We start from the raw sequence: 21,253 nt of genomic DNA, 5'->3' as shown, positions 1-21,253 counted from the left end.
CTGTTTACCATCCCCATGGCCCGCTCTGGATGATCTCCAATAGCCTAATGTCTTTTTTGGATGTGGTTTTTTATATTGTAGTGGCTTAAACTGCCCCCAGCACTCAAGGTGAGGCTGCACCAGTGAAGAGCAGAGCAGGAACTGTGTGGGGGCTTGGGAGACAGTGCCTTCATCCCTCTGTCCCCTTCATCCCTCTGTCTCCTTGCAGACCATGGGGTGGTTATCCTCACTGCTCCTTTTCCCCAGTTCTGTGAGTGCCATAAGGATTCTGGGCTTCCAGGATGGGTTTAGGATCCCCATGGCTTGGCACAGTGGGTGGTGGGCACTGCCACTCCTTGGGCACACAGAGATTCCTCTCCTGATTTCTGCCTTCCTGCTTTCACAGAGAAAGTCTCTGATCGCCTTGGAGAAAGAAGACGAGGAGGAGAGAAATAAAACAATCGAAAGTTTGAAGACTGCACTGCGGACAAAACCAATGAGGCAATTCCCTTCCCTTTGCTGGCTTTATTGCTGTGGTTGTGGCTTTGGATTTGAGTTCTCTGGCAGAGCAGGGGGTTAAATAGGAATATAAGTGGGAGCTGTGCAGGGTGAGGGAGGCAAGGACTCTGAGGCACTAATTGCTTCCTTTTTTGTTTCACCAGCTGCTTTTTTTTGTGTCACATTTTGTCATTTTGTTCCTTTTTCTTGGTTTTTTTAGTGACCAAGAGCCATCAGGACCTTCCTGTCTGATCAGGCAACTTTTTTTTATGTTAACAAATTTTCCTTTGTACGGAACAGAAGATAAAAATTCCTTAAAGATTGATTTATTTTTTTCCAACAAAACAACAGTTTTTATTGGTCAGCTAGGCCCTTTGTTTCAACTTCAACTCCTCTTGCACTTTATAAGGGAATAAAGTCACATGAATCTTCAGGCTTTTATGAAATGGGAAAACATTTGATGGGATGGATAAGTGAAGGCTGGGACTCTTTCTGAATGTCTCTAGCTTTTCCTAATTTCGTTTTCTCTGGAGCCTGCATGCACACTTTTTCCACACTTAAGGTGCCTCAGGTTGACATCCACTGATGGGAATGTGTTCCACTAGGAGATGCCTGACTTGTTTTGGTTATGGAAGAAATAAATTTACTATTGCTTGCAAATACCTTTCCTTCTTCCACCTGTGCTGATGGTGAGAAATTCCCAGGGTCCAGGGTGAGCACCTGATTTCTGTGACTCCTGGACCTTGTGTGTGCTGGTCCCTGCAGTGAGCAGGGCTGGCGGTCAGCCATGAAACTTTGCAAAATCCCTAAAAGTGGGGTTTGAGTGTTTTTTGAGGGATGTAGCAGGCTCCATAGAAAATTTTACCTGTTGGACCTACTTGTGCACTCAGGGAAGTGAACACCAACTTTCCTATTGACTTTGGCTGGGAGAAAAAGAGCAAGCTTTGAGGCAGAGAAAGCAGTTTTCCCCAAGCCTGCAATTACCCCTTTTGTTGCTGCCCATCAGCATGGCTTGTTTCAAATTAAAATCATCCCAGTGCTGGGATGTTCTTGGCTCATTTGCTTTCCAAGCCCGTGCCTTTTGCCAAACCAGAGGACACCCAGCCTGGATGGCATTGGGCATGGGGGCCCTGAAATGCCTCAGCAGTATGCAGTGTTGTGTCTGTCTGGGGCACTGCCCTGTGTTTGCTGTCTGCTTTCTGTTCAGTGGTGTTGTAAATCACTGTAAAAATTAGAAATCCCTTAAAACTGGGGAGTTGTGCCTGAGGGAGGAGAAGGGTGTGGATGGTGAGGCAGGAGAGGTAGCAGAGGGCAGAAGGGCTGGCACTGAGCTGTCTGCAGCTGATGAGGAGGTGACTTCAGGGCATGGGATCTTCTTCCATTTCAAAACTGGTCTCAGGACTCAGGTTGGTATTTTTTGCAGCGTGACTGCAAACTTCCAGCCTCCATCCTGGCACTTGTGTTGATGGCTGGGTGAGTTGGCTCTCTTTCAAATATCCTCACTCTGAAGAACCTTGTGCTGGTGGTACCTGGCTGCCCATGCTATCAGGCACCAATTAAATTGATTTTTGCAACCCATCCCTGTGTCTGGGCCACAGGAGCCCTTCAGGCTTTCTGGTATCCATGAAAAAGTATACAGGAAGATTCTAGGTTGACATCAACAAGTTAGTTCTGTTAAGAGGGCAAGACGGACTTCTAGCATTTTGTTTTAAATTGACCAATGAAAATCCCTTTTTCTGGCAGGTTTGTGACCCGGTTCATCGACCTGGATGGCTTATCATGTATCCTCAACTTTCTCAAAAGCATGGACTATGAGACAGCAGAGTCTCGAATACATACCTCGCTCATTGGGTGTATAAAAGCACTAATGAACAACTCCCTGGGCCGGGCCCACGTCCTGGCCCACCTGGAGAGCATTAACGTAATCGCTCAGAGTCTGAGCACCGAGAATATTAAGACAAAGGTGGCAGTGCTGGAAATCATGGGCGCTGTGTGCCTGGTTCCTGGGGGCCACAAAAAGGTACTGGAGGCCATGCTGCACTACCAGAAATACGCCAGTGAAAGGACTCGTTTTCAGGTAGGTGGGTCTCTACTCGGCCCTTGAAATTCAGCATTCCTGTCCCTTTCTCCTCCTGAATATCTAATTCAGCTTGCAAATGTTTTGTTATGGCTGTTTGCAAGTTGAAAAAAATCCAGCCATGTCTGATGGGATCTGCAGTTGGGTGAAGAGGGATGAAACGGTTATTTAAGGTGACACCCACCAAAAAAAAAAAAAAAAAAAGAAAGAAAAAGGCTTGCTTGTGCAGGGTCACTGGGCTCACAGCTCTGCAAGGCTGCAGCACACCTGGATGGGCTGGTGTTGGCCCAAATGGGTGCTGGGGTGCATCACCAGCTGTGGGAGCATCACAAGGAGTTGCTCCTGCCTGTGTTCCCTGGCTGTTTGGGCAGCACTGGGGCTGTCACGGGGCATTTAACTGGCACCCTGTGTTTGGCAGACGCTGATCAACGACTTGGACAAGAGCACGGGCCGGTACCGAGATGAAGTGAGCCTCAAGACAGCCATCATGTCCTTCATCAACGCCGTCCTGAGTCAGGGGGCAGGCGTGGTGAGCTCTGGGACAGGGAGGCTTTGGGGTGTGTTTGGGGTGCTATTATTTCTGTGAACTTTGTGAGGATGTGCACCTTGCTGTGCTGAGCCCACAACTGTGCCTTGCAGGAAAGCCTGGATTTCAGACTCCATCTGAGATACGAATTCCTCATGCTCGGCATCCAGCCAGTCATTGATAAGCTAAGACAACATGAAAATTCTACCCTGGACCGGTGAGTAGTGAACCCCAGCACACCTGTGAGTTTTGTCCGGTGCCCTTGCTTCAGGTGTTGGCCTTTGGGGAAATCACGTGGCTCTAGAGTCACGCCTCTTACAGAAATTCCTTGCTGTCTCCAGAGAGGGAGAAGAAAATTCTGACACGGTTTTGCTGCGTTCTGATGTAGGGTTGAGCTGGGGAGGATGTGATGTGAAGGTGATGTGTAGGGATTCAGGGGATGCTGTCAGCCCTCATCCACCTCTTTTCATCCCAAAAGGCTCCTTTGAACATCCTGTAGTGACTAGGAAGTCAGGGCTGAACGTCCAGTTGCTGTTTCAAGCCCTCACAGTGTCTGGTCTGCTGACAGACCAGTTGCCTGTAATTTATTAATTGTCACATTTGTATCTGCTTTTAACAGGTTGTTTTGGTTTTTGTAACAGGGTTTTTTCCCTCCCCTTTCTTTCCTCAGGCACTTAGATTTCTTCGAAATGCTTAGAAATGAAGATGAGCTGGAGTTTGCCAAAAGATTTGAACTGGTGAGTACGAACGCTGCTGATACACTGGCACTCAGTGTCCCAGTTCAAAACACTTGTGTGCCCTAGGATAAAGAGTGGTCTTCTGGATAAAATGTGGAGGTTGGAAATCTTTCCTGTTGCCCTGCTCTTTTGCAACATCTGTCCCAGAGCCTGCTTTAGCCCTTCTGTCCTCTAGCTGCCCGACAGCTCTGTTTGCCCCTCGTAGGGCAGTGGGGCTGCTTTGTCTGTCAGTTTTGGGGTGGGGGTGACTCGTGGGGTCTGGAGCTGAGACTCGGGGAACAGGCAGTGCTGTTGTGGGTGCAGTGGCCTGACCTTGCCTGGCTCCTGCCTACAGGTCCACATTGACACCAAAAGTGCAACCCAGATGTTCGAGCTGACGAGGAAGAGGCTGACGCACAGCGAGGCGTACCCGCACTTTATGTCCATCCTGCACCACTGTCTCCAGATGCCTTGTGAGTCCAAGGAGAAGCCAGGAAACCCATGGCTTGCTGGAGGCTTGGCAGCCCAGCTCTCCTGCCCCTTTGCTCACATCAGTCTCTCCCCTTTCTTCCCTGCAGATAAAAGAAGTGGCAACACTGTCCAGTACTGGCTGCTGCTCGACAGGATCGTGCAGCAGATCGTCATCCAGAGTGACAAAGGGCAGGACCCCGATGCCACTCCCCTGGAAAACTTCAACATTAAAAACGTTGTACGAATGTAGGTGCTCAAGTGTCACTGTTACTTACTCATCACTGTCACACGGTGATGTTCCTGCTTCTTGGCTGGACACAGGCCAGCATCCCTGCAGCTGCTCCCCTCCCAGGACGCACTCACCCCACCTTAACAATGAGGCCCATCCTTTCTGTTAGACAGCACTTGCAAGCAATATTTGAGATTTAGGAGTTTTTGCATGTTCTCTGTTAAATTTTACATAACCCTGCTGAGGGGACACACAGCAAAGCTATTAGGTGTATCAGTTTGGAAGCCTTAAATCCCATTTCCTCAGTCATGTTCCTCGCTGGTGATGGTCTCCTATTGTCTCACGTACTGCATCTCTTTTCCTTTTAGGTTAGTCAATGAAAATGAGGTGAAACAGTGGAAAGAGCAAGCAGAGAAAATGAGAAAAGGTGAGTGATAGAGAAATACACAGTGTCAACTCTAACCTTGGCTAAACAGTTAATATACACATGTATTTATATGTTTATTTATACATTTATCTGCAGGCTTTATTGAAGGGCTCAGATAGTATCGTATTGTGCCATGGGGCTGACATGGGAAGTGGGCAAAGCAAATAATATTATTTCATGGAGAGGCTCCAAATGGGGTAATAAGGCACAGCACAGGCTCCCTTTTGTCAGCTGCAGCTTCTCTGCAGGGCAGTGTAGGGTTTAGCCCCCCCATAGGCTGCTGTTGGCAAAAAGGAGTGTTTGTCACCCAGAAGTGGTCTCCTGGGGCTGTTGCAGAGCACACAGAGCTTCAGCAGAAGCTGGAGAAGAAGGAGCGGGAGTGTGATGCCAAGGCCCAGGAGAAGGAGGAGATGATGCAGACACTGAACAAGATGAAGGAAAAGCTGGAGAAGGAGTCCAGTGAGCACAAGCAGGTCAAGCAGCAAGTGGCAGATCTCACAGCACAGCTCCACGAGATGAGCAGGGTGAGACCTCAGACCTACTCCCTGTTGTGGGTCCAGTCCCAAAGCCCCTGAAAAATGCTGTGGGGTGATTTCAGGAGGCTGAGCTGCATCAGCTCAGATGGGGGACTGGAGAAAGAAGCTTGTTGGAAGAGCCACTGAGGTGCATGTCCCTAGTGATGGGGTGATTCTGCCTCTCAGCTGCACTGAGCCTCAGTCAGGAGTGTTGAAGTCTTTCAATGCTTTCTTTGTTTCCTAAATTTTAACCAAATTAATTAAAAATCAGCATTGGGGTATTTCTTAGGTGGTGTCCCCCAACTCCATATGACCAGTTCCCATTCCTCTTTCTCTCCCAGAGGGCCATCTGTGCTGCCAGTCCTGGAGGACCTCCCATGCCACCAGGAGCACCTGGTGGCCCTTCACCTTCTCCAACTCCCGGGTCTCTTCTTCCCCCTCCACCACCCCCACCTCTCCCAGGGGTATGTCCCCCACCACCTCCCCCACCACCTCCTCCAGGTGGTCCCCCACCTCCCCCTGGACCCCCACCCCTGGGTGGGATGATGCCTCCCCCTGGACCACCTCTGGGCATGGCCTTCAAGAAGAAGAGCATCCCCCAGCCGACGAACGCCCTCAAGTCTTTCAACTGGTCCAAGCTTCCAGAGGTAAGCAGGGCAATAATTTGGGCAGTGAGACTGGAGGTGCTGGATGGTGATGAAAGGGCAATGGGCAGGAGATCCCCAACCTACAATGCTCTCACTGTCTTGTAGAACAAGCTGGCAGGCACCGTGTGGACCAACATAGATGACACAAAAGTGTTCAAAATCTTGGACCTTGAAGACCTGGAAAGGACATTCTCTGCCTACCAAAGACAGCAGGTAACAGCTGGCCTGGGATGGGCACACCTGGGCAAGGTGTCATCTATACAGGATCACATGGTTTCACTTGTGGGCCCAAAACACATCTCCCATCATTACTTCATACCAAAGCCATGTTTGCCAGATGGCCTTCATCTTCTTTGTCCTCTCATCCATGTGCCAGAGTGGTTCACTGTGCCTGATTCCACCCCTCCTCACATACCTGACCACATGAACCCTGAAGATGGATCACCAAAAAAACACACACACACACACAAAAAAAAAAAAAAAAAGAGAGGGAATGTTATGAAAATAACCCCCAGATGTGGCCACAGTTGGGTAATATTTTTGGGTTGTTCTTACCAGCAACTGCTCCATGTGTCTGTATTGGGTGGAAAATTTCTATCCCTCTCTGGCCAAGAAGGACTAAGTTTTGCCCACATCTACCATGGGTGGGTCTCTTCTTTTATTTTTGTAGTGAGCCAAGAGCAAAATGTGAACTTTGAACAAATAAACCAAACCAAAATAATGTCATTGCAGGCAAAGGTCTCCACTTTTTAATCTCCTGCTCAAGCACTATAACCCCAGTTTGGAAGGCATCAAAGCACACGAAGAAAATGAGACAGTTATTTTACCCGAGGCAGGATGAAAATGGGCAAAAGCAGTGAGTGTTTCAAGAAGGCAGGAGAAAAAGCAAAGAGAGAGGCTGAAAAGAGATGTTCACCTGCTGAAGACGTGGCTATGTTCCTGGAGGAGAGAGCAGCTTGTCTCCTTTGGGCCAGGCTCAGTCAGAGGGATGGTACCAGGAAGGAGTGTAACAAACCCATAAGCTCATTTGGCAGTGTGAGAGTTTAATCTGTTCCAGAGGCTTAATTGAGGGAAAGATCAGGGTGGATTAGAGCAGGGCAAACATCAAGAGTAACCCACCAGAAGTACATTCTGCCTGCCCCATTGTTTTGATAATAGGTGACCACAGCAATGTCTCCTTCCCCCGAATTTTTGGAGCTTGACTCATGCCTACTGGAGGGCACGTCTGAGGTCTGAGGACAAGGAATGGGAATGGAAGAGGAGCAAGAATAGAAACCTGAGTGTCAGCAGGACGGTTTGCCCTCGGGCTTGCCTTCCCACGAGTCACCTGGTGTGATTCAGATCATTGACAGGCTGGAATTTAAAAATAATTTGGCTTGGCTGAGGTCTGGCTGGGTGAAGTAGTGGTTAGGTTTGGGGCCAGGAGGAACAGGGAGATGGTGCAAGGAGAGCTGTGACATGGGATGAGGACCAAAAGGGAGCTGAATGAAGGAGCCAGGGACTGGCAGAAGATGCTGCAAGAGCATCTGAAAGGCAGAAGGGAAAGAAAAGGCAAAATCCCACCTGTGAGATACTGCTGGGGCTGGAGCTGCCCTTGGGGACATGATGCACAAGTTGCATGTGGTTCATTTTATGTGAGTGGAGCCATGGGACACATCTCCCTGGGCCTGAGGGATGTGTTTGTCTAGCTGGAAGTCCCCAGGGTGCTCCAAGCAGTAGTCCCAGGATGGGGAGGGGGTGCATGGCTCTGCAGCCAGCAGCAGTGCAGGGACCAGTGTACAGGGTTAGATGTGCTCCATGAGCTCAGGAGGAGTGGAAGTGTTCCAGGCTGGATGGGGCTCTGAGCAGCCTGGTCGAGTGGAATGTTCCCTGCCCATGGCAGGGGGGTTGGACTAGAGGATCTTTACAGTCCCTGCAGCCCCAGCCATTCTGTGGTTCTGTAACACATGCACTGTGTACATGGTGGGGGGCTGGGGGAGTGAACAGCCTGTCCCTGAGGCACAGTGAACTAATAATGGTTTAATAACTCACAGCATTTTCAAGCTCTAGCAGAACTTGGTTTCTGTCACGAAGAAGCAAGGCAGGAGCAGGGCTTTCTCCTCCCTGTTCCCTGTCTTGAGCCCCTTACTCAGTGATCATGCCTCTCACTTGTCCTGAGTCACAATATCCACAGGACATGGGACATCAGGGGCTGCCTCTCTGCCTGCCCATGCCCCCAAACAAACCAGGGCTCTGAAAATGCATGGTCAAGTGGTGCATCCATGTGGCCAGTGTCCCAGCAGGAGCTGGGGACAGCAGGCAGAGGTGTGTGCAGTGCACGGAACTCTCTGACCCCCCCAGGATGGCTGCTGTGGGGCTGCCTTTGCTGGGATTTGTCTGGTTTTGTTGCCAGAGTGCCTGGGAATCCCTAAGTGCTGCACAGACCCGAGGCTTAACAATGTACTTAATTTTAAGCATCTCTTTAAGTTTTTCCCACATCACAGGCTGGGATGTAAATGCAGGCTGTTAAGTGAGCTCTGCAGCTTTTGGGAAAGGCCCTTTCCATGTGGGGAGAATGGGAACCCTCTGGGCTTCCTGGGGCTCAGCCTGGGAGCATCCCTGCCTCGCAGTGCTTGAAGCTGCTAGGAGAGTCTGTATCCTCCCAGCCGAGGCTCTGCAGATGTCCCTGTCCCCAGAGAACATCTCAGCCCTGCAGCTGTACAGAATACCAGCATTTACAGAAAACCCCAACAGGGGTTGTTGGCTGTGGCATGAGACCTGGCAGTAGCTGTGTAAGGGTGTGCATGTAGTGGTGGAGAAAGGCAAGTCCAGGACAGTCAGGGCTTAAACTACACAGGGGTTTGTGCCTCTGTCAGGGATGTCTTGAGAGTCTTCATGGGTGTAGAGGCTGGGAGTGATGTTGATAAGTAGCAGTGACACAGGCAGGGCAGTCCTGGCAGGTCCTGCAGCGGTGAGTGATCTAAAAGAGTCAGGGCCAAGTGGAAAAAATATGTGTTGTTGAACCAGGGGCTTAGCAGTGAGCTGGGAAAGAATTCATCTCCCAAAAAAGGATGAAGGAAGTAAAGCCTCAAGCTTCTCTGTGCAAGGGAGAGTGACCTGTGCGGGGGCCAGGGGCAGCAGGGCTGGGAATTGTTTGTGGGGATGGTGACAGCACATTTAAGGCTGCTTCTCCTTACACTGTCTTGCAACACAGGCTGGATCACTGCTCCTGAGAGGGAAAGGGGCTGGGATGAAGTTGGTTTGAGGCAGAGAGGGAAGGTTTTTGTAGTGAACCTTTTCTCTACTTTAATGCATGAGCAGCTCTTCCTCTCCTAGAGCAAAGAAAGCCACCATGTCCTCCTCCCTCTCTAGCAGCCTGGGGCAAGTCTGAGCATCTGGGGCAGGTCTGAGGGTTGAAGTGGAAGGAAGAGCTCCTAGTCAGGGACCAGTTAAACGAAGATAAAGATACCCATTGCAGCCTGTGGGTGTATTTCGTGCCTGTCCCACAGAGGAGACTGCTGGGAAGACATTGATTAGTGAAACACTGATCCTTAGCCTTAACTGAACCAAAGACTTACCTACAAGACTCTTGATCAGCACAGCTCAGCCACGGGGATGAGGAAGGAAAACGGTGTGTCTATGTGCACGTGTGTGTGGTGCCAGCTTTACTGCACCTGCTTCCAGTCTGGTGGGGGAACAGACAGCAGGACAGCCAGGTCTTGGGAGAGGCATGGTGCTGGTGGGCACTGGGGTGGCACTTGGGCAGGCTGCCAAGCCCTGGAGAAGCAGGGAGGAGGATGAGAACTCGAGGGGAAGCGTATTGCTGTGGCAAGTGGTAAAGTTTTGCTGAGGCCAGATTTGCTCCAGGATGCGCCTCTTGTTATTTCCATTTAAAAGCCCTGTTTTTCCTGGCAGTCACATTGGCATTTCAGTCCCTCAGATGTGCAAGAACCAGCAATTTTCCTCCCAGCACGGCAGGCTGAGCAGTTCTGTGCCTTTGGGCCACAGCAGGGCTTGGCCAGCATCCTCCCACCTCATCCCGTGTCCCCTCCTCACCTCTGTGCACAATGTACCTTGGCCTGATCCATTCATTCATGGAGCCTCCTCTTCCATCAGCTCTCCCCTTCTGCACATCCTGTACCCCACATTTTCACCTGCATCCCCCCTGGTTCAGCTCTGGCATTCCCAAGTGCCTCCCCATGCTGCCAACCCCCCACCCCCATACTGCACATTTCCCTTCTCTGTGCTTCAGTTCCCTCTGGTTTTGCTGAGATCACTGAACTGCATGTGTTTTTACTGCCTTTTTCCATGCTTCTGCTATGGCTGTAGGACTTCTTTGTGAATGGTAGCTCCAGACAGGTAAGTGAGCACCTGCAGGAGTGTGATGTGGGGCTGGGGACAGGGACATGGGGGCACGTGGCTGCTTCTGAGGGGGATTAATATGTGACAAACGGGGTTGAATCAGAGAGGTGCAAAGATGACCAGAAGGAGCAGCCTGAAAGTTGATGCTGGGGAGGCTGGTAAGGCAAAACCCACCCTCCCTGCTGTCTGGCCTGAGGTCAAAGCTAGTGTCTGAGTCCAGGAGTTGGATTTTTAGATGCAGCTGAACACAGAGAAGTTCCTACCCCTGATCAGTTTTCATTTTCAGAAGATGGAAATAAACCTGTGGGTTGAAGCCCTCTGCTTGGTCAGAGCAGGGAAGGCACATGAGAGGGGCAGCTGGTGCTGGGTGACTTGGGGTTCATTTTCCATCACCTGCCTCTCTTCCCTCTTCTCACATCTGCATGTTTTCTTCATTACAAGAAAATTCATAAAAAAACGGTAATTTCAGTGGTCACTCGTGGCCCTTGCAGTGGCCATGTGCCAGGTCTCCTACGTTCATGGACATTTAGTGTGGATCTGTAACGTTCAGGACCTTTCAGCTCCAGATTGTGTTCCTTCCAGAAGGATTGAATAGCTAGCTTTTAATTGATTAACCTTACTAAAATATGCAGTATGGTAAATTAAAACCTGGGGCATCATGAACTCCTCGGGCAGCCCTGCAAAGCTGCTTTTATGTAGATCTGCCCATTTTCCCACAACCACAACATTGTTACCCATCTGAAGGTAACGTGTCTAAGCCACTTAGGAGATATGGGTGCTTATGCCACACCAATTCCTGCTTTCAAATCCCTTCTTTTGGGAGGATTTCACTGAAAAAGCAGCTGGTGGCTTTTGCAAGCCTGTATGGGTTAGCTGGCTCAGGAGGACTGATGCATGAAGGGTGATCACAGATGTTTGGAGCAGGGGTGAGGAGCAAGAGCGATGCTGAGTGTGCGCAGCAGCCCGTAATGAAATACTCCATGCGAGGGTTTAATGAAGTATCACAAGTATGTATGCTAAGAAACCCCCCTTTATTTATTCAGCAGCACCCGTGTGTTTGCAGATTTTTAAATCTTCCCTGTCTGAGAAAATATTTACATTTCTAACCAGTGGCTTCAAAGCCAGCTCTGGTTTATGAAATGACTTACTGTGTTTCGGTTACACAAGGTTTTACCCATAACCCAGGGTGACACCCCTGATTAATGGGGGCCCGCTGTGTATCACACTGCTGTGTGCTGAGAGTACTAAATGTCCTTGCTGCTCCATGGCTCTTCTCCAGGCTTTTCTTATTATTATTTTCTCATAGAAGGAAGATGCCATCGACGACACTTTGAGTTCCCGGCACAAAGTCAAGGAGCTTTCAGTCATAGACGGCCGGAGAGCTCAGAATTGCAACATCCTCCTCTCCAGGTATGGCTAATGCCTTGTTGCCCTCTGGGAAGTGGGGGGATGCTTAATGCTCTTCCCTGAGTGTGCTCCTCATCCCTGGAGCAGGGAGTTGATGACAGGAGCCAGTGCAGCAGGAGAGCCAGTGACACCTGAACCCAGCTATAGCCTTACGTCCTCCTAGTGGGGTGATCCTGGCCGGGGGGGGGGGGGGGGGGGGGGGGGGGGAAGCAATTAACTGGGTCATTAACTGGGTACATGGCAATTTGGTGTCCCTGGAAAGCCCCTGAGGGGTTGGGGTACCCACTGAGCTTTCACAGGAGGTGGAAGTGGGTTGATTTCACCTCTTACCTTTGTCAGCCTGGATTTTGTTTGCTCTTTGCTGGCGGCTGAAGAGGGTCTGTCTGGCCTGGGGAGGTGCTGGGTATCAGCAGGGAGCAGCAGTAATTTGGCCAGGGCCTTGCTGCCCACATCTGAGTTTTGGGAAGGGGATGTCCCCCTCTTACAGCTGCCCTGCTGCTCTGGCAGCCTCCCTCACACTCCTCACCAGGCAGGCTCAGCACTGCTACCAGCAGTTAAATCTGATCTCCAAATGGCTGCCAAAATTATAAAAACTACTTCGGCAAGATAAACTACACCACTAAGACTGAATACTGACAAAAGGGAAACCAGGTTGTGGTGGTCTGAAAGGATGAGCCATCAGTGTAGCTACTTGGAAAACAGCACCCAAAGAGCAGCAGAAAATGCCACTTGCTTCTGACTCATGCAGAAAAAAAAAGTAATCCAACATCAGTAAAATTTAAAAATATTTACTGTGCTGTCTGGAGAAGAAGCTTCTGTGCCACCCAGGACTGGCCAGGATGTAGCAGCATCACTGGTGGGTTGAATTTGCAGCCGAATGTTTTCCCAGACTGTGGGTTCTGTCTGGTTCTTCCAAGTGGAGATGGTGCCTTGTCTGGGCAGCCCAGCTGATTTCCTTCCCTAGAAAGCTTGGAGAGGCTGATGTCTGCAAAAAAAAAACCCCTCTGGATGGGTAACTCAGCCCCCGGTGATTCTCCCAGAGGGGCTTGGCAGCCTGTGGGTGATGAGTGACACGGCATTTAGGGGTAAAACTGCCCTGGTTTTGGCTGGCTTTGCTCTGGGATGCTTCTGGGGATTTTCGTGCTTCCTAGCAGTCCAAATAAAAAAGGATGATGATGAAAGCAGAGTTTAAAGCAGCAGGCAAATGAGTATGTCTGTGGCAGGCAGCTATTAGCAAGTAAAACGATGGGATTTGGGGCACTGGCTGCACTGCTCCCGGCATACGTAGGCTGAGCGCCGAGTGGGTTTAGGTGTGATTCAGCCAGAGGTTTAAGTGTATATTGGGAAGCACACAAATAGCTCCTTCGGTGGGAAGGGGAGAGACCCAAGCACTCAACTTCAAAGGCATCTTGCACGTCTTACTGAGTGAAGGTCTCAATTTCATCTCACCAGCAAACCTTTCTCTTCCAAGAAAGCGATGGCTGGAAACGAATTGCCAGTAACTAATCCCACAAAAAGGGCAGGACAGAGGCTGCTGCCTGCCTGCCTTTCCCTGTGGGCCAATTCCTAGGGGAGAAGCAGGATCAGACTTGCCCTGCAAGGTGGTCCTCAGGCCACCTATATGGCTTTTCCCAGGCCCATCTTCATGCAGGAATGAGTGGCTTTGAAGTTGCAGTGACTTGCCTCAGATACTGCTTTGGAAGTGCTTTGGAGTTTATCCCATGGTACTCCCAGGACCACAGCTGGGCTTCTCTCCCCAAAATCCCTTTGGGTGATTTGATGCCAAGTACCTCAGAGGTGGAGTAGGGATAAAGCCCAAGCATCCTTTTAGTATTCTCAGGTCCAGCTCCTGCATCTCCAGCAGACTCCATGAAACCCTTTTACCTCTGCCCACGCCAGCTGCCCATCCCAAAGCTGGGCAGAGCAGTGGGTCCCTGGTCCCACTGTTCCAAAGGGACTGGTCTGGCAGCTGGGCTGCACTGTCCCACCTGGCTGGCATGGCCACCACGGGGCTGAGCAGACTTTCACATGCGAAAGGACTTGCAGGCTTGGCCCCTGATTTAGCCCAGACATTTGTGAGCTCACCAGGCATTGTCTGGCTCGCAGCGTGGAAAGATTACGGCCAGTGAGATACTTTATCTCTCTCTGTAGATTTATTTTTTTGCCTGTTTCCCTTGCTTTGGGAGAAATTATTGTGCAGTGAGATCACTGGATTTTCCTCCAGCTTGTAATGAAGCACAAGAATATTTTTAACACTTGCTTTTTTTTCTCCTGTTTTTTTGGAGAAGGCTTTGCTGATGTCAGTGCCTTACCGCGTCTCCCCGTGAACCCACCACATCTTGCTTTTGCTCCCTGTGCATGGGTGTGTGTGTACGGGTGTGTATTTTTAATCCTGCATTCTCCCAGATGCAAATCCACCCCTCGCTCCATCGTTTTCTGGCTGTGCCAGCAGTGAATGGCTCGTTTGATTCCTCTCCCCCGGCGAGGCGACATGAGGCTTATTTTTTTTTTCTTCCCCTCTCAGATGAATGTGGCTTTTCAGGGAGGGCGAGTCCCTTTCCCGGCGGAATTTGTTTTTCCCCTTCACACTTACCACGTCGTCCTCGGGGTCCCACAAAAGCTGGCGGGGCTGGCGAGCTGTCACCTCGCATTGCCGGGCTGCTGCCTCTAAATCCCTGTGACAGCCACTCCTGTGACCCCGCTCCTCTCAGACGGCTCGCGTTCGACAGCTGCTGCCAGCAATGATAATTATTGTGGTTATAGATAAGCTTCTAGCTTTCACTGGCCCCTTTCCCATCAAATTGTCTGAGAAGCTGTTTTCTTCTGGCGCCCCGCGCTTGCTCTCTGCTGATGCAGGGGCAGGCTCTTGTTCTTGGCACTGGATTGTGATGATTCCTGTGAAAAGTTTTGGGTTTTTTTTTTTTTTTTTTCCCAACTTCTTTCTTTTTAAATGCATTTTTATTGTTGACTTTGCTTTCAATGAGTAAGGGCTTAAAAAAGTCACCCTCATCTTGCCCCCACCTTCCTGGAGATGATCATGGTACTTTTCTGTGGATGAGGAGTAGCTGCCTGCCCAGCCCCTTCTCCCAGGAGCATTTTTGCCTCCCAGGGAACCCCAAATGCCCAGATCTAGCCAATGTCTGCTTTCCATCAGGGTGGAGACTGGTGGTCTGAGCATTCTTGTTCCTGCTTGGCTGTAAAAGGAGTTCTCCTGCAGTTTCCCATCCCACCTCAGATCATGTCCCATCCTGGCCTTAGCCATTGTAAGGGACAGGTAGGGTGACCCCAGGATGTGGCTGCTTGTTACTGCAAGCACCAGAGGGGATATTTTCCAAGGATTCTGGATTTGTTCTTGGCCACTGCTCAGTGTAATCTTTGAGCTTCCTCTCCTGGCTGAGGTAAATTTTAATTCACTACTTAATTAACAGGCCTTCTGTAGGATCCTCCCTTGAGGAGGAGATGAGAGAGGATTGAGTGCAGGATGAGAAGCATGGGCTCATAAGGTGTGAATATTTACTTACCAGGTCTGTAAGATGCACTTGTCTCAATAAAGCTAATCCTTCACTTCCAGTCTTGAACAAAATACTCCAAGCCAAAGCCCTTGCTACCCTGTCCTTAGAGACCAGCACCCTTCCTGTACCAGCTTTAGCTTCCAAAACCCAACTTCACAGTCTCAGTCTGCTCCCTGAAGAGAGGTGGGGGTGAAAAACACCCTCCTTGTTTAATTACTCAGAGTGATCAAGTCAGCTCCCGATCTTCTTTTTGATCTGCTGATCAGGTTGACTTCCAAGGTCTCACATCCTGCTGTAGGGTGTGTTTCTGGTTTCAGCTCATTCCTTTGAGCCACATCCAGTGTTTCAGCATCCCTTGGCAGCACTGATCACCGATACTGGGGTTCCTCAAACAGGTCTTTTCAACTCTGTGGTTTTTCCCTGCGTGCGAGTGCAGGGAATTACATTTTTAAAACTGGATCTGCAGTGGCTTTAACCATGACTGCATGCTGGGTGAGAGAGAGGATGTAGCTAAATGGAGTTGCAGGAGTTTCTGGGCTTCCCCTTTATTTAATTTAGATTATTTTGTAGACCACAATGCAAAGAATAAGAAAAATACGTGTGGTTTTGCAATCAAAGTCTTTGCAGGGAGCGGTTCCTTGCAGTCAAATTAAACTGTAATTAATGGCTGCTCTAACCCAGGAGGAGCTGAGGGCATCTTTCCATCTCTGTGTTGCCTCAGCTTATTGTGGGCTGCTGGCAGAAAGATCCCTGCCAGGGAAGCCCAGCCTGGTGCTGCTTGCTGTGACACAGTGGTCTGTGGCTTTGGAAATCTCCAATTTGAGGCTGCATCTTCAATTCCTGTTAGGTGAAGTAGAGGAAGAAAAACGTGGAGAAGAGGCTGGTTTCCAGCTTCTTACACTTCCAAGAGGTTTGAGTTCCCGTCCCAGCCCCCTTCCCCCCCCCCCCCCAAAAAAAAAAAAAAAAAAAAAACAACAAACTGATGGGTTTCCTGGGATGCTGAACATCCACTTGTCCAAATTTTCGATTTATTTCTAGTTTTTTCCTAGAGGAAGACTCCAGCTGAAGATGGTCAGGAAAAGTGGGAGAGACCATGTTTAAATCCAAGAATAGCAGTGGAAATTTGCCAGATTTTCCTTAAGGGTTGTGGCACTGGGTTCAGGGGCAGTGCTGAGCTGCAGTCCTGAGCTTGGGCTGGGCTCTGTTGCCAGTGGGAATGTAACCTCAGTGGCCATGTGGCCTTTGGGGGTGCTGGAACTGCAGGAGCAGCATTGCTGTGGGCAAAGAGTTACATCTGAAAGTTGGATATTTAATGTATTGCTTACAATCCTTACATAAAGTACTATAAAATAGGAAAACAGGGAATGGCAGCTGTGGTGTGGGGACAGGGAATTGGCTGGGAGGGTTTGACCCCCTGTTTGCAGCAGGGCCAGGCTGCTCAGTGCTGTGCTGAGCCTTGGCAGAGCATTTCTCTATTTTCTACCACATTTCTCACACATCCTCCTTCATAACATGCTGGATAGAGATGTTTGTGATGCTGGGCTGGGAATAACTCTTCCTTTCCCTCCACCTCCCAGGCTGAAACTCTCAAATGAGGAGATCAAACGAGCAATTTTGACGATGGATGAGCAGGAGGACCTCCCAAAAGACATGCTGGAACAGGTGGGCAACGTGTCTCGTGTTCCTTGGTGGTTGCCTCGTGCTGAGACAATGCTGTGCAGGGTGCTTGGGACCAAAGTGCAGCTTTGAGTGTGCTGGGCCCCAAATTATTTACCAGCCATATGTTGAAAAACCACCCAGGTGGGCTGGAGCAGCAGGAAAGCAGCTTGGTTGTGGCATCAGTGCTGGGAGCAGCATGGCCCCCATGTGCCATTCCTGTCTCAGGGTCTGCCTTGGGACCCTGAGGTGGGGTCATTTCCCCTGTATGTGGCTGCAGCTTGAAGTTTTTGCTCAGTGGTGGTTTATTTTTGGATGGTTACACAGTGTTTGTGCAGTCCTCGAATGGGGAATCCCATTTTCACCCCCTCTGAATTCCTTTGGAAGCATATTATTGACCTGTCCTTAAAGCTGAGCTGGTAATTGCGCTTTGAGCAGGGATGTGGGAAGATTCATTGCACGCAATTTCCACCTGCCAGTAAGTAGAGTTGCAGCAAATGGGAGTCCCTGACTGACATCTCCTCTGGTAGAGCTGATGTTGAAACCTCCTTGGAGCAGACTTAATTCATTTGTTGTAAAAGCTGAGTGATGGCAGGGCAGAGGCAGGAGACACTGACGTGATGGAGTAACGTGAGGAAGGTCACAGGGACAGCAATAACACTGATTTTGCAGGTGCCTTGGGGTCACTGTCTGTACATGCTGAAGAGGTGTTAGACTCAGGGAAATAAATCATTTCAACTCCTGAAAAAGCATGCATGGACTTCACATCCACTGCTGTGCTTTCTCCTGTTCAGCTGCTGAAGTTTGTTCCTGAAAAGGGTGACATTGACCTGCTGGAAGAGCACAAGCACGAGCTGGACCGCATGGCCAAGGCTGACCGGTTCCTCTTCGAAATGAGCAGGTTGGTGGCTCAGGGGACACATTTTGGCCAGTGTCTGCACAGGCTGATTGGGAGGTGGCTGTTTCATGGAGCCTGCTTGGGAAATAAGCCTTTCTTACTGTTTTTCACATCAAGAAATGAGTGGGCCAAGCAGACAGGAGGGCAACCAAGGTGCTCCAAATTACAAGGATCATTTCTGATGCTCTGGTCCTAAAATCAGGGTTGTGCTCCCATACAAGCAGCAGGTGGACAGAGCGGGGAGAGGCACGGGGAGATGGATCTTGTGGTGGTTCTGGGTTGATGGTTGGACTAGATGATCTTGAGGGTCTCTTTGAACCTTGATAATGCTGAGATTCTGCAGTCTTATCTGGTCAAGTGGACGGTGTCCCTACAGGGCAGAGGGGTTTGCAACTAAATGATCTTTCAGTCCTTTGCAGCCCAAACCATTCTATGATTAATTGTGGCCCAGATGGGAAGTGCTGTTAAAATGGTAACACAATGCTCCTTTCCCTTTCATCCTAATGAATATTCAAGCCTGATATATGTACATTTTGCCCTGCTGTGTAGATGAGTCCCACTCCTCACCTGAGGATTGATTCATCTCCAAGGCTCCTGGGACTGTATGAGGCTGAAAAGGAAATGTCATTTCTTCCTGGTAGCAGTCATTAAAAACTGAGGAGTCTTCAGGGATGAATAACCTTATCTATTGCATGCACATCCTCTAGAGGTGCCGGGTTAAAATCTTGAAGCTTCTTACTTAAATTGAACTGAGCATTGAGCTCTTTGAATTTCTTAGCTGAACTTCAAGCCAGTCACTTGTTGGCAAGGTCAGCGAGTTTTACAATTGGAGATTGCAATTGGAGATCAAAAATAGAAATGCTCCTGTGCCCCCTGAGAAATGCACCGATGAGCACTGGGCAATGTGCTGTGTGCTGGCTGAGTGTCAAAGGCAGGCAGGAGGGAGCTGGGAAGTTCAGACCTGAGCCCTTGGGGCTCAGTGACACTCAGAATTAGCTTTTCTATCACAGGTCACCTTTCTTCTTCACAGACTCTCACCCAAGTGTTGCTCCCATGCCTTCATCCTTTGGAAAGCATAGTGTGCTGCTGCAAATGTTTTTGATTTCCAGCACAGCTTTCTAATTTTTGCCTTGTGGTCTGTAACCGAGTGCGATGTCTTTGTCGCCTCTGATCAGTACAACAGCATGTGTGAGAATGTCTCCTGTGGGTCCTTGGTCCCAGTGTCTCAAATCAGACTGCCATGTGCACACAAGTGAGATCTTGGTTAGCATAAACACAACTGGCATGAGCAGAGCCATCACTGACCTGGCCAGGAAAAGGGCTTTGCAGCCCAGTCCATCATTCTGATGATCAGAAGGTCCAGTTTCATTAGTTTCTGGTCCTAGGTGAGCCTCTCTCCAGCTGCAGCCAATCACAAAGCCATGGGGAGCCCAGACCTCATCAGCACCTTTGCTTAGGAGTGGTTATGAAAGAACTGTTTGCTCATATCAATAGGGTGTAAAACTCCACTTGTTGAACCTGATGAGTTAAGGGGATAGGCTTAAGCATGTGCTTAAGAACCCACGGGGATCCACCCCAGGACAGCTGTAGCTTCAGTTGCCGTTTTTTCCCATCCCAGCACAGTTTCAGGGAGAAAAGGAGTCATTATTTTTTAATCACCCTGGCTCAAGCGTGCTTTGTAAGCACAGCTGTGAGCAGTGCTCTGCCTGGAGCAAGGAAAGCTCAGCTTGCACCTCCTCTTTTTTTCCAGAATAAACCATTATCAGCAAAGGCTGCAGTCCCTCTACTTCAAGAAGAAGTTTGCAGAGAGAGTTGCAGAAGTCAAACCCAAGGTGGAAGGCAAGTGACCAGACCTGCTAAGGAACTCTGTGCCAGCACAGGGATCACTCCAGGAAAAGCATCCTCCGTGGCAGGATGAGCCTGGTCCACATGGAGCGGGAAGGGAAGGGAAGGGAAGGGAAGGGAAGGGAAGGGAAGGGAAGGGAAGGGAAGGGAAGGGAAGGGAAGGGAAGGGAAGGGAAGGGAAGGGAAGGGAAGGGAAGGGAAGGGAAGGGAAGGGAAGGGAAGGGAAGGGAAGGGAAGGGAAGGGAAGGGACTCTTTGGGGGTGCTGAAGGGGTTGCTGGTGGGCTGTTGTGGCAGGGGATAATGTCCCACCCCTCCCTGCTTTCAGCCATCCGTGCTGGCTCCAAGGCAGTGCTGCAGAGCAGCAGCCTCCAGCAGCTCCTGGAGGTGGTCCTGGCCTTTGGGAACTACATGAACAAGGGCCAGAGGGGCAACGCCTTCGGGTTTAAGATCTCCAGCCTCAACAAGATTGCGGACACCAAGTCCAGCATTGACAAGTGAGCAGGCCCTGCCCTTATCCTTGGTAGCATCCATGGGCCCCATGGGGTGTTGAGGGAATGCAGAGGTCATTAGCATTACCTCTGGGACATGGGTTGGTGGGAGCAGTCCCCTCCCTCTGCTGCCCAGTTTGGTACATCCAGTGATGTGAGTGTGCATTTTTTTGAGCAGGACAGCTTTCAAGGGAAACGAAGCTGCAGATCAGCACAGCAATTGATGGGGCCTTTCCTTCCTGGGCTGGCTAAACTGCAACCAAAGCTGATTAGGAGGTCATCTCCCAAATGCTTTTTAACCCCTTTGTAGATGCCAAGAGGCAGAGAAAGGGTTTCCAGGGGCTTTTTTTCCATAGGGACTCCCTCTGCCACTCTCCCATGTTGATGTAGCCATTGCCTGGTTTGCTCTGCCTTGCTGAGCTCTGTTCACAGAGCAGGAGGAGCAGGGTCAGGTCTCAAACCTGCCTCATCCTTCAGTAAAGACAGTGGGAGACAAGAGCAGTGATGCTCAAGTCACCTCCCCTGGGTTCCTCCTGTGGATAACCTTTGCTTTCAGGGACCAGGCTGCTCTGCCCTGTAGCTGTGCATGGGACAGATCCACCCCATGTCCCAGCACAGGCATCAAGCAGCATCCTTGCAGAAATCCTCAGTTCATTATTGGGGTTGGGATTTAACCAGGGGTTTTGCCTGAACAGTGAGTTCCCCAACATGCTGCCACACTGACCTCTCTGCTCCTCTCTTCTAGGAATATCACCCTGCTGCACTATCTCATCACTGTCGTGGAAAAGAAATACCCCAAAGTCCTCCGCCTGCATGAGGAGCTGAGAGACATCCCACAGGCAGCCAAAGTCAAGTAAGCAGGGGTTGAGATGGCACTTAGGCAGCACTGGGAGTGCCTCTCCCCTCATTTCTGCCTGCTTTTCCATGTCACCTCACCCCAGCTCACCCTCCTGGCCAGATCCTGGCTGCTGGGCTGTATCCCATGCTGTGGCCACACTAGCCCAGAGCAGCCCAGGACTC

The 21,253-nt window shown here is 50.1% G+C and overlaps 1 protein-coding gene across 4 annotated transcripts in view; it reads left to right on the top strand.

The window, feature by feature from the left end:
- Window positions 1–21,253, top strand: part of DAAM1 (dishevelled associated activator of morphogenesis 1) — a 50,219-nt gene that overhangs the window by 23,067 nt on the left and 5,899 nt on the right. For 2 of the 4 annotated variants that reach the window (XM_062494911.1, XM_062494910.1), the window contains exons 4-20: window positions 386–480; window positions 2,221–2,554; window positions 2,973–3,083; window positions 3,194–3,297; window positions 3,751–3,817; window positions 4,152–4,269; window positions 4,375–4,513; window positions 4,865–4,923; window positions 5,260–5,445; window positions 5,796–6,085; window positions 6,191–6,298; window positions 11,733–11,836; window positions 16,923–17,007; window positions 17,796–17,902; window positions 19,650–19,738; window positions 20,071–20,239; window positions 20,979–21,086. In XM_062494911.1, the coding sequence (XP_062350895.1) occupies window positions 386–480; window positions 2,221–2,554; window positions 2,973–3,083; window positions 3,194–3,297; window positions 3,751–3,817; window positions 4,152–4,269; window positions 4,375–4,513; window positions 4,865–4,923; window positions 5,260–5,445; window positions 5,796–6,085; window positions 6,191–6,298; window positions 11,733–11,836; window positions 16,923–17,007; window positions 17,796–17,902; window positions 19,650–19,738; window positions 20,071–20,239; window positions 20,979–21,086 (2,273 nt within the window). Of the gene's footprint in view, window positions 1–385; window positions 481–2,220; window positions 2,555–2,972; window positions 3,084–3,193; window positions 3,298–3,750; window positions 3,818–4,151; window positions 4,270–4,374; window positions 4,514–4,864; window positions 4,924–5,259; window positions 5,448–5,779; window positions 6,086–6,190; window positions 6,299–10,393; window positions 10,424–11,732; window positions 11,837–16,922; window positions 17,008–17,795; window positions 17,903–19,649; window positions 19,739–20,070; window positions 20,240–20,978; window positions 21,087–21,253 lie in introns of all 4 variants that reach the window. The other 2 variants (XM_062494908.1, XM_062494909.1) reach the window with 2 other exon arrangements.

This window comes from Cinclus cinclus, chromosome 6 (genome assembly GCF_963662255.1).
Source record: "Cinclus cinclus chromosome 6, bCinCin1.1, whole genome shotgun sequence".
Taxonomy (NCBI): domain Eukaryota; kingdom Metazoa; phylum Chordata; class Aves; order Passeriformes; family Cinclidae; genus Cinclus; species Cinclus cinclus.
Note: the sequence above shows the minus strand (reverse complement) of the source record. Positions and strands in the feature narration are given on the sequence as shown.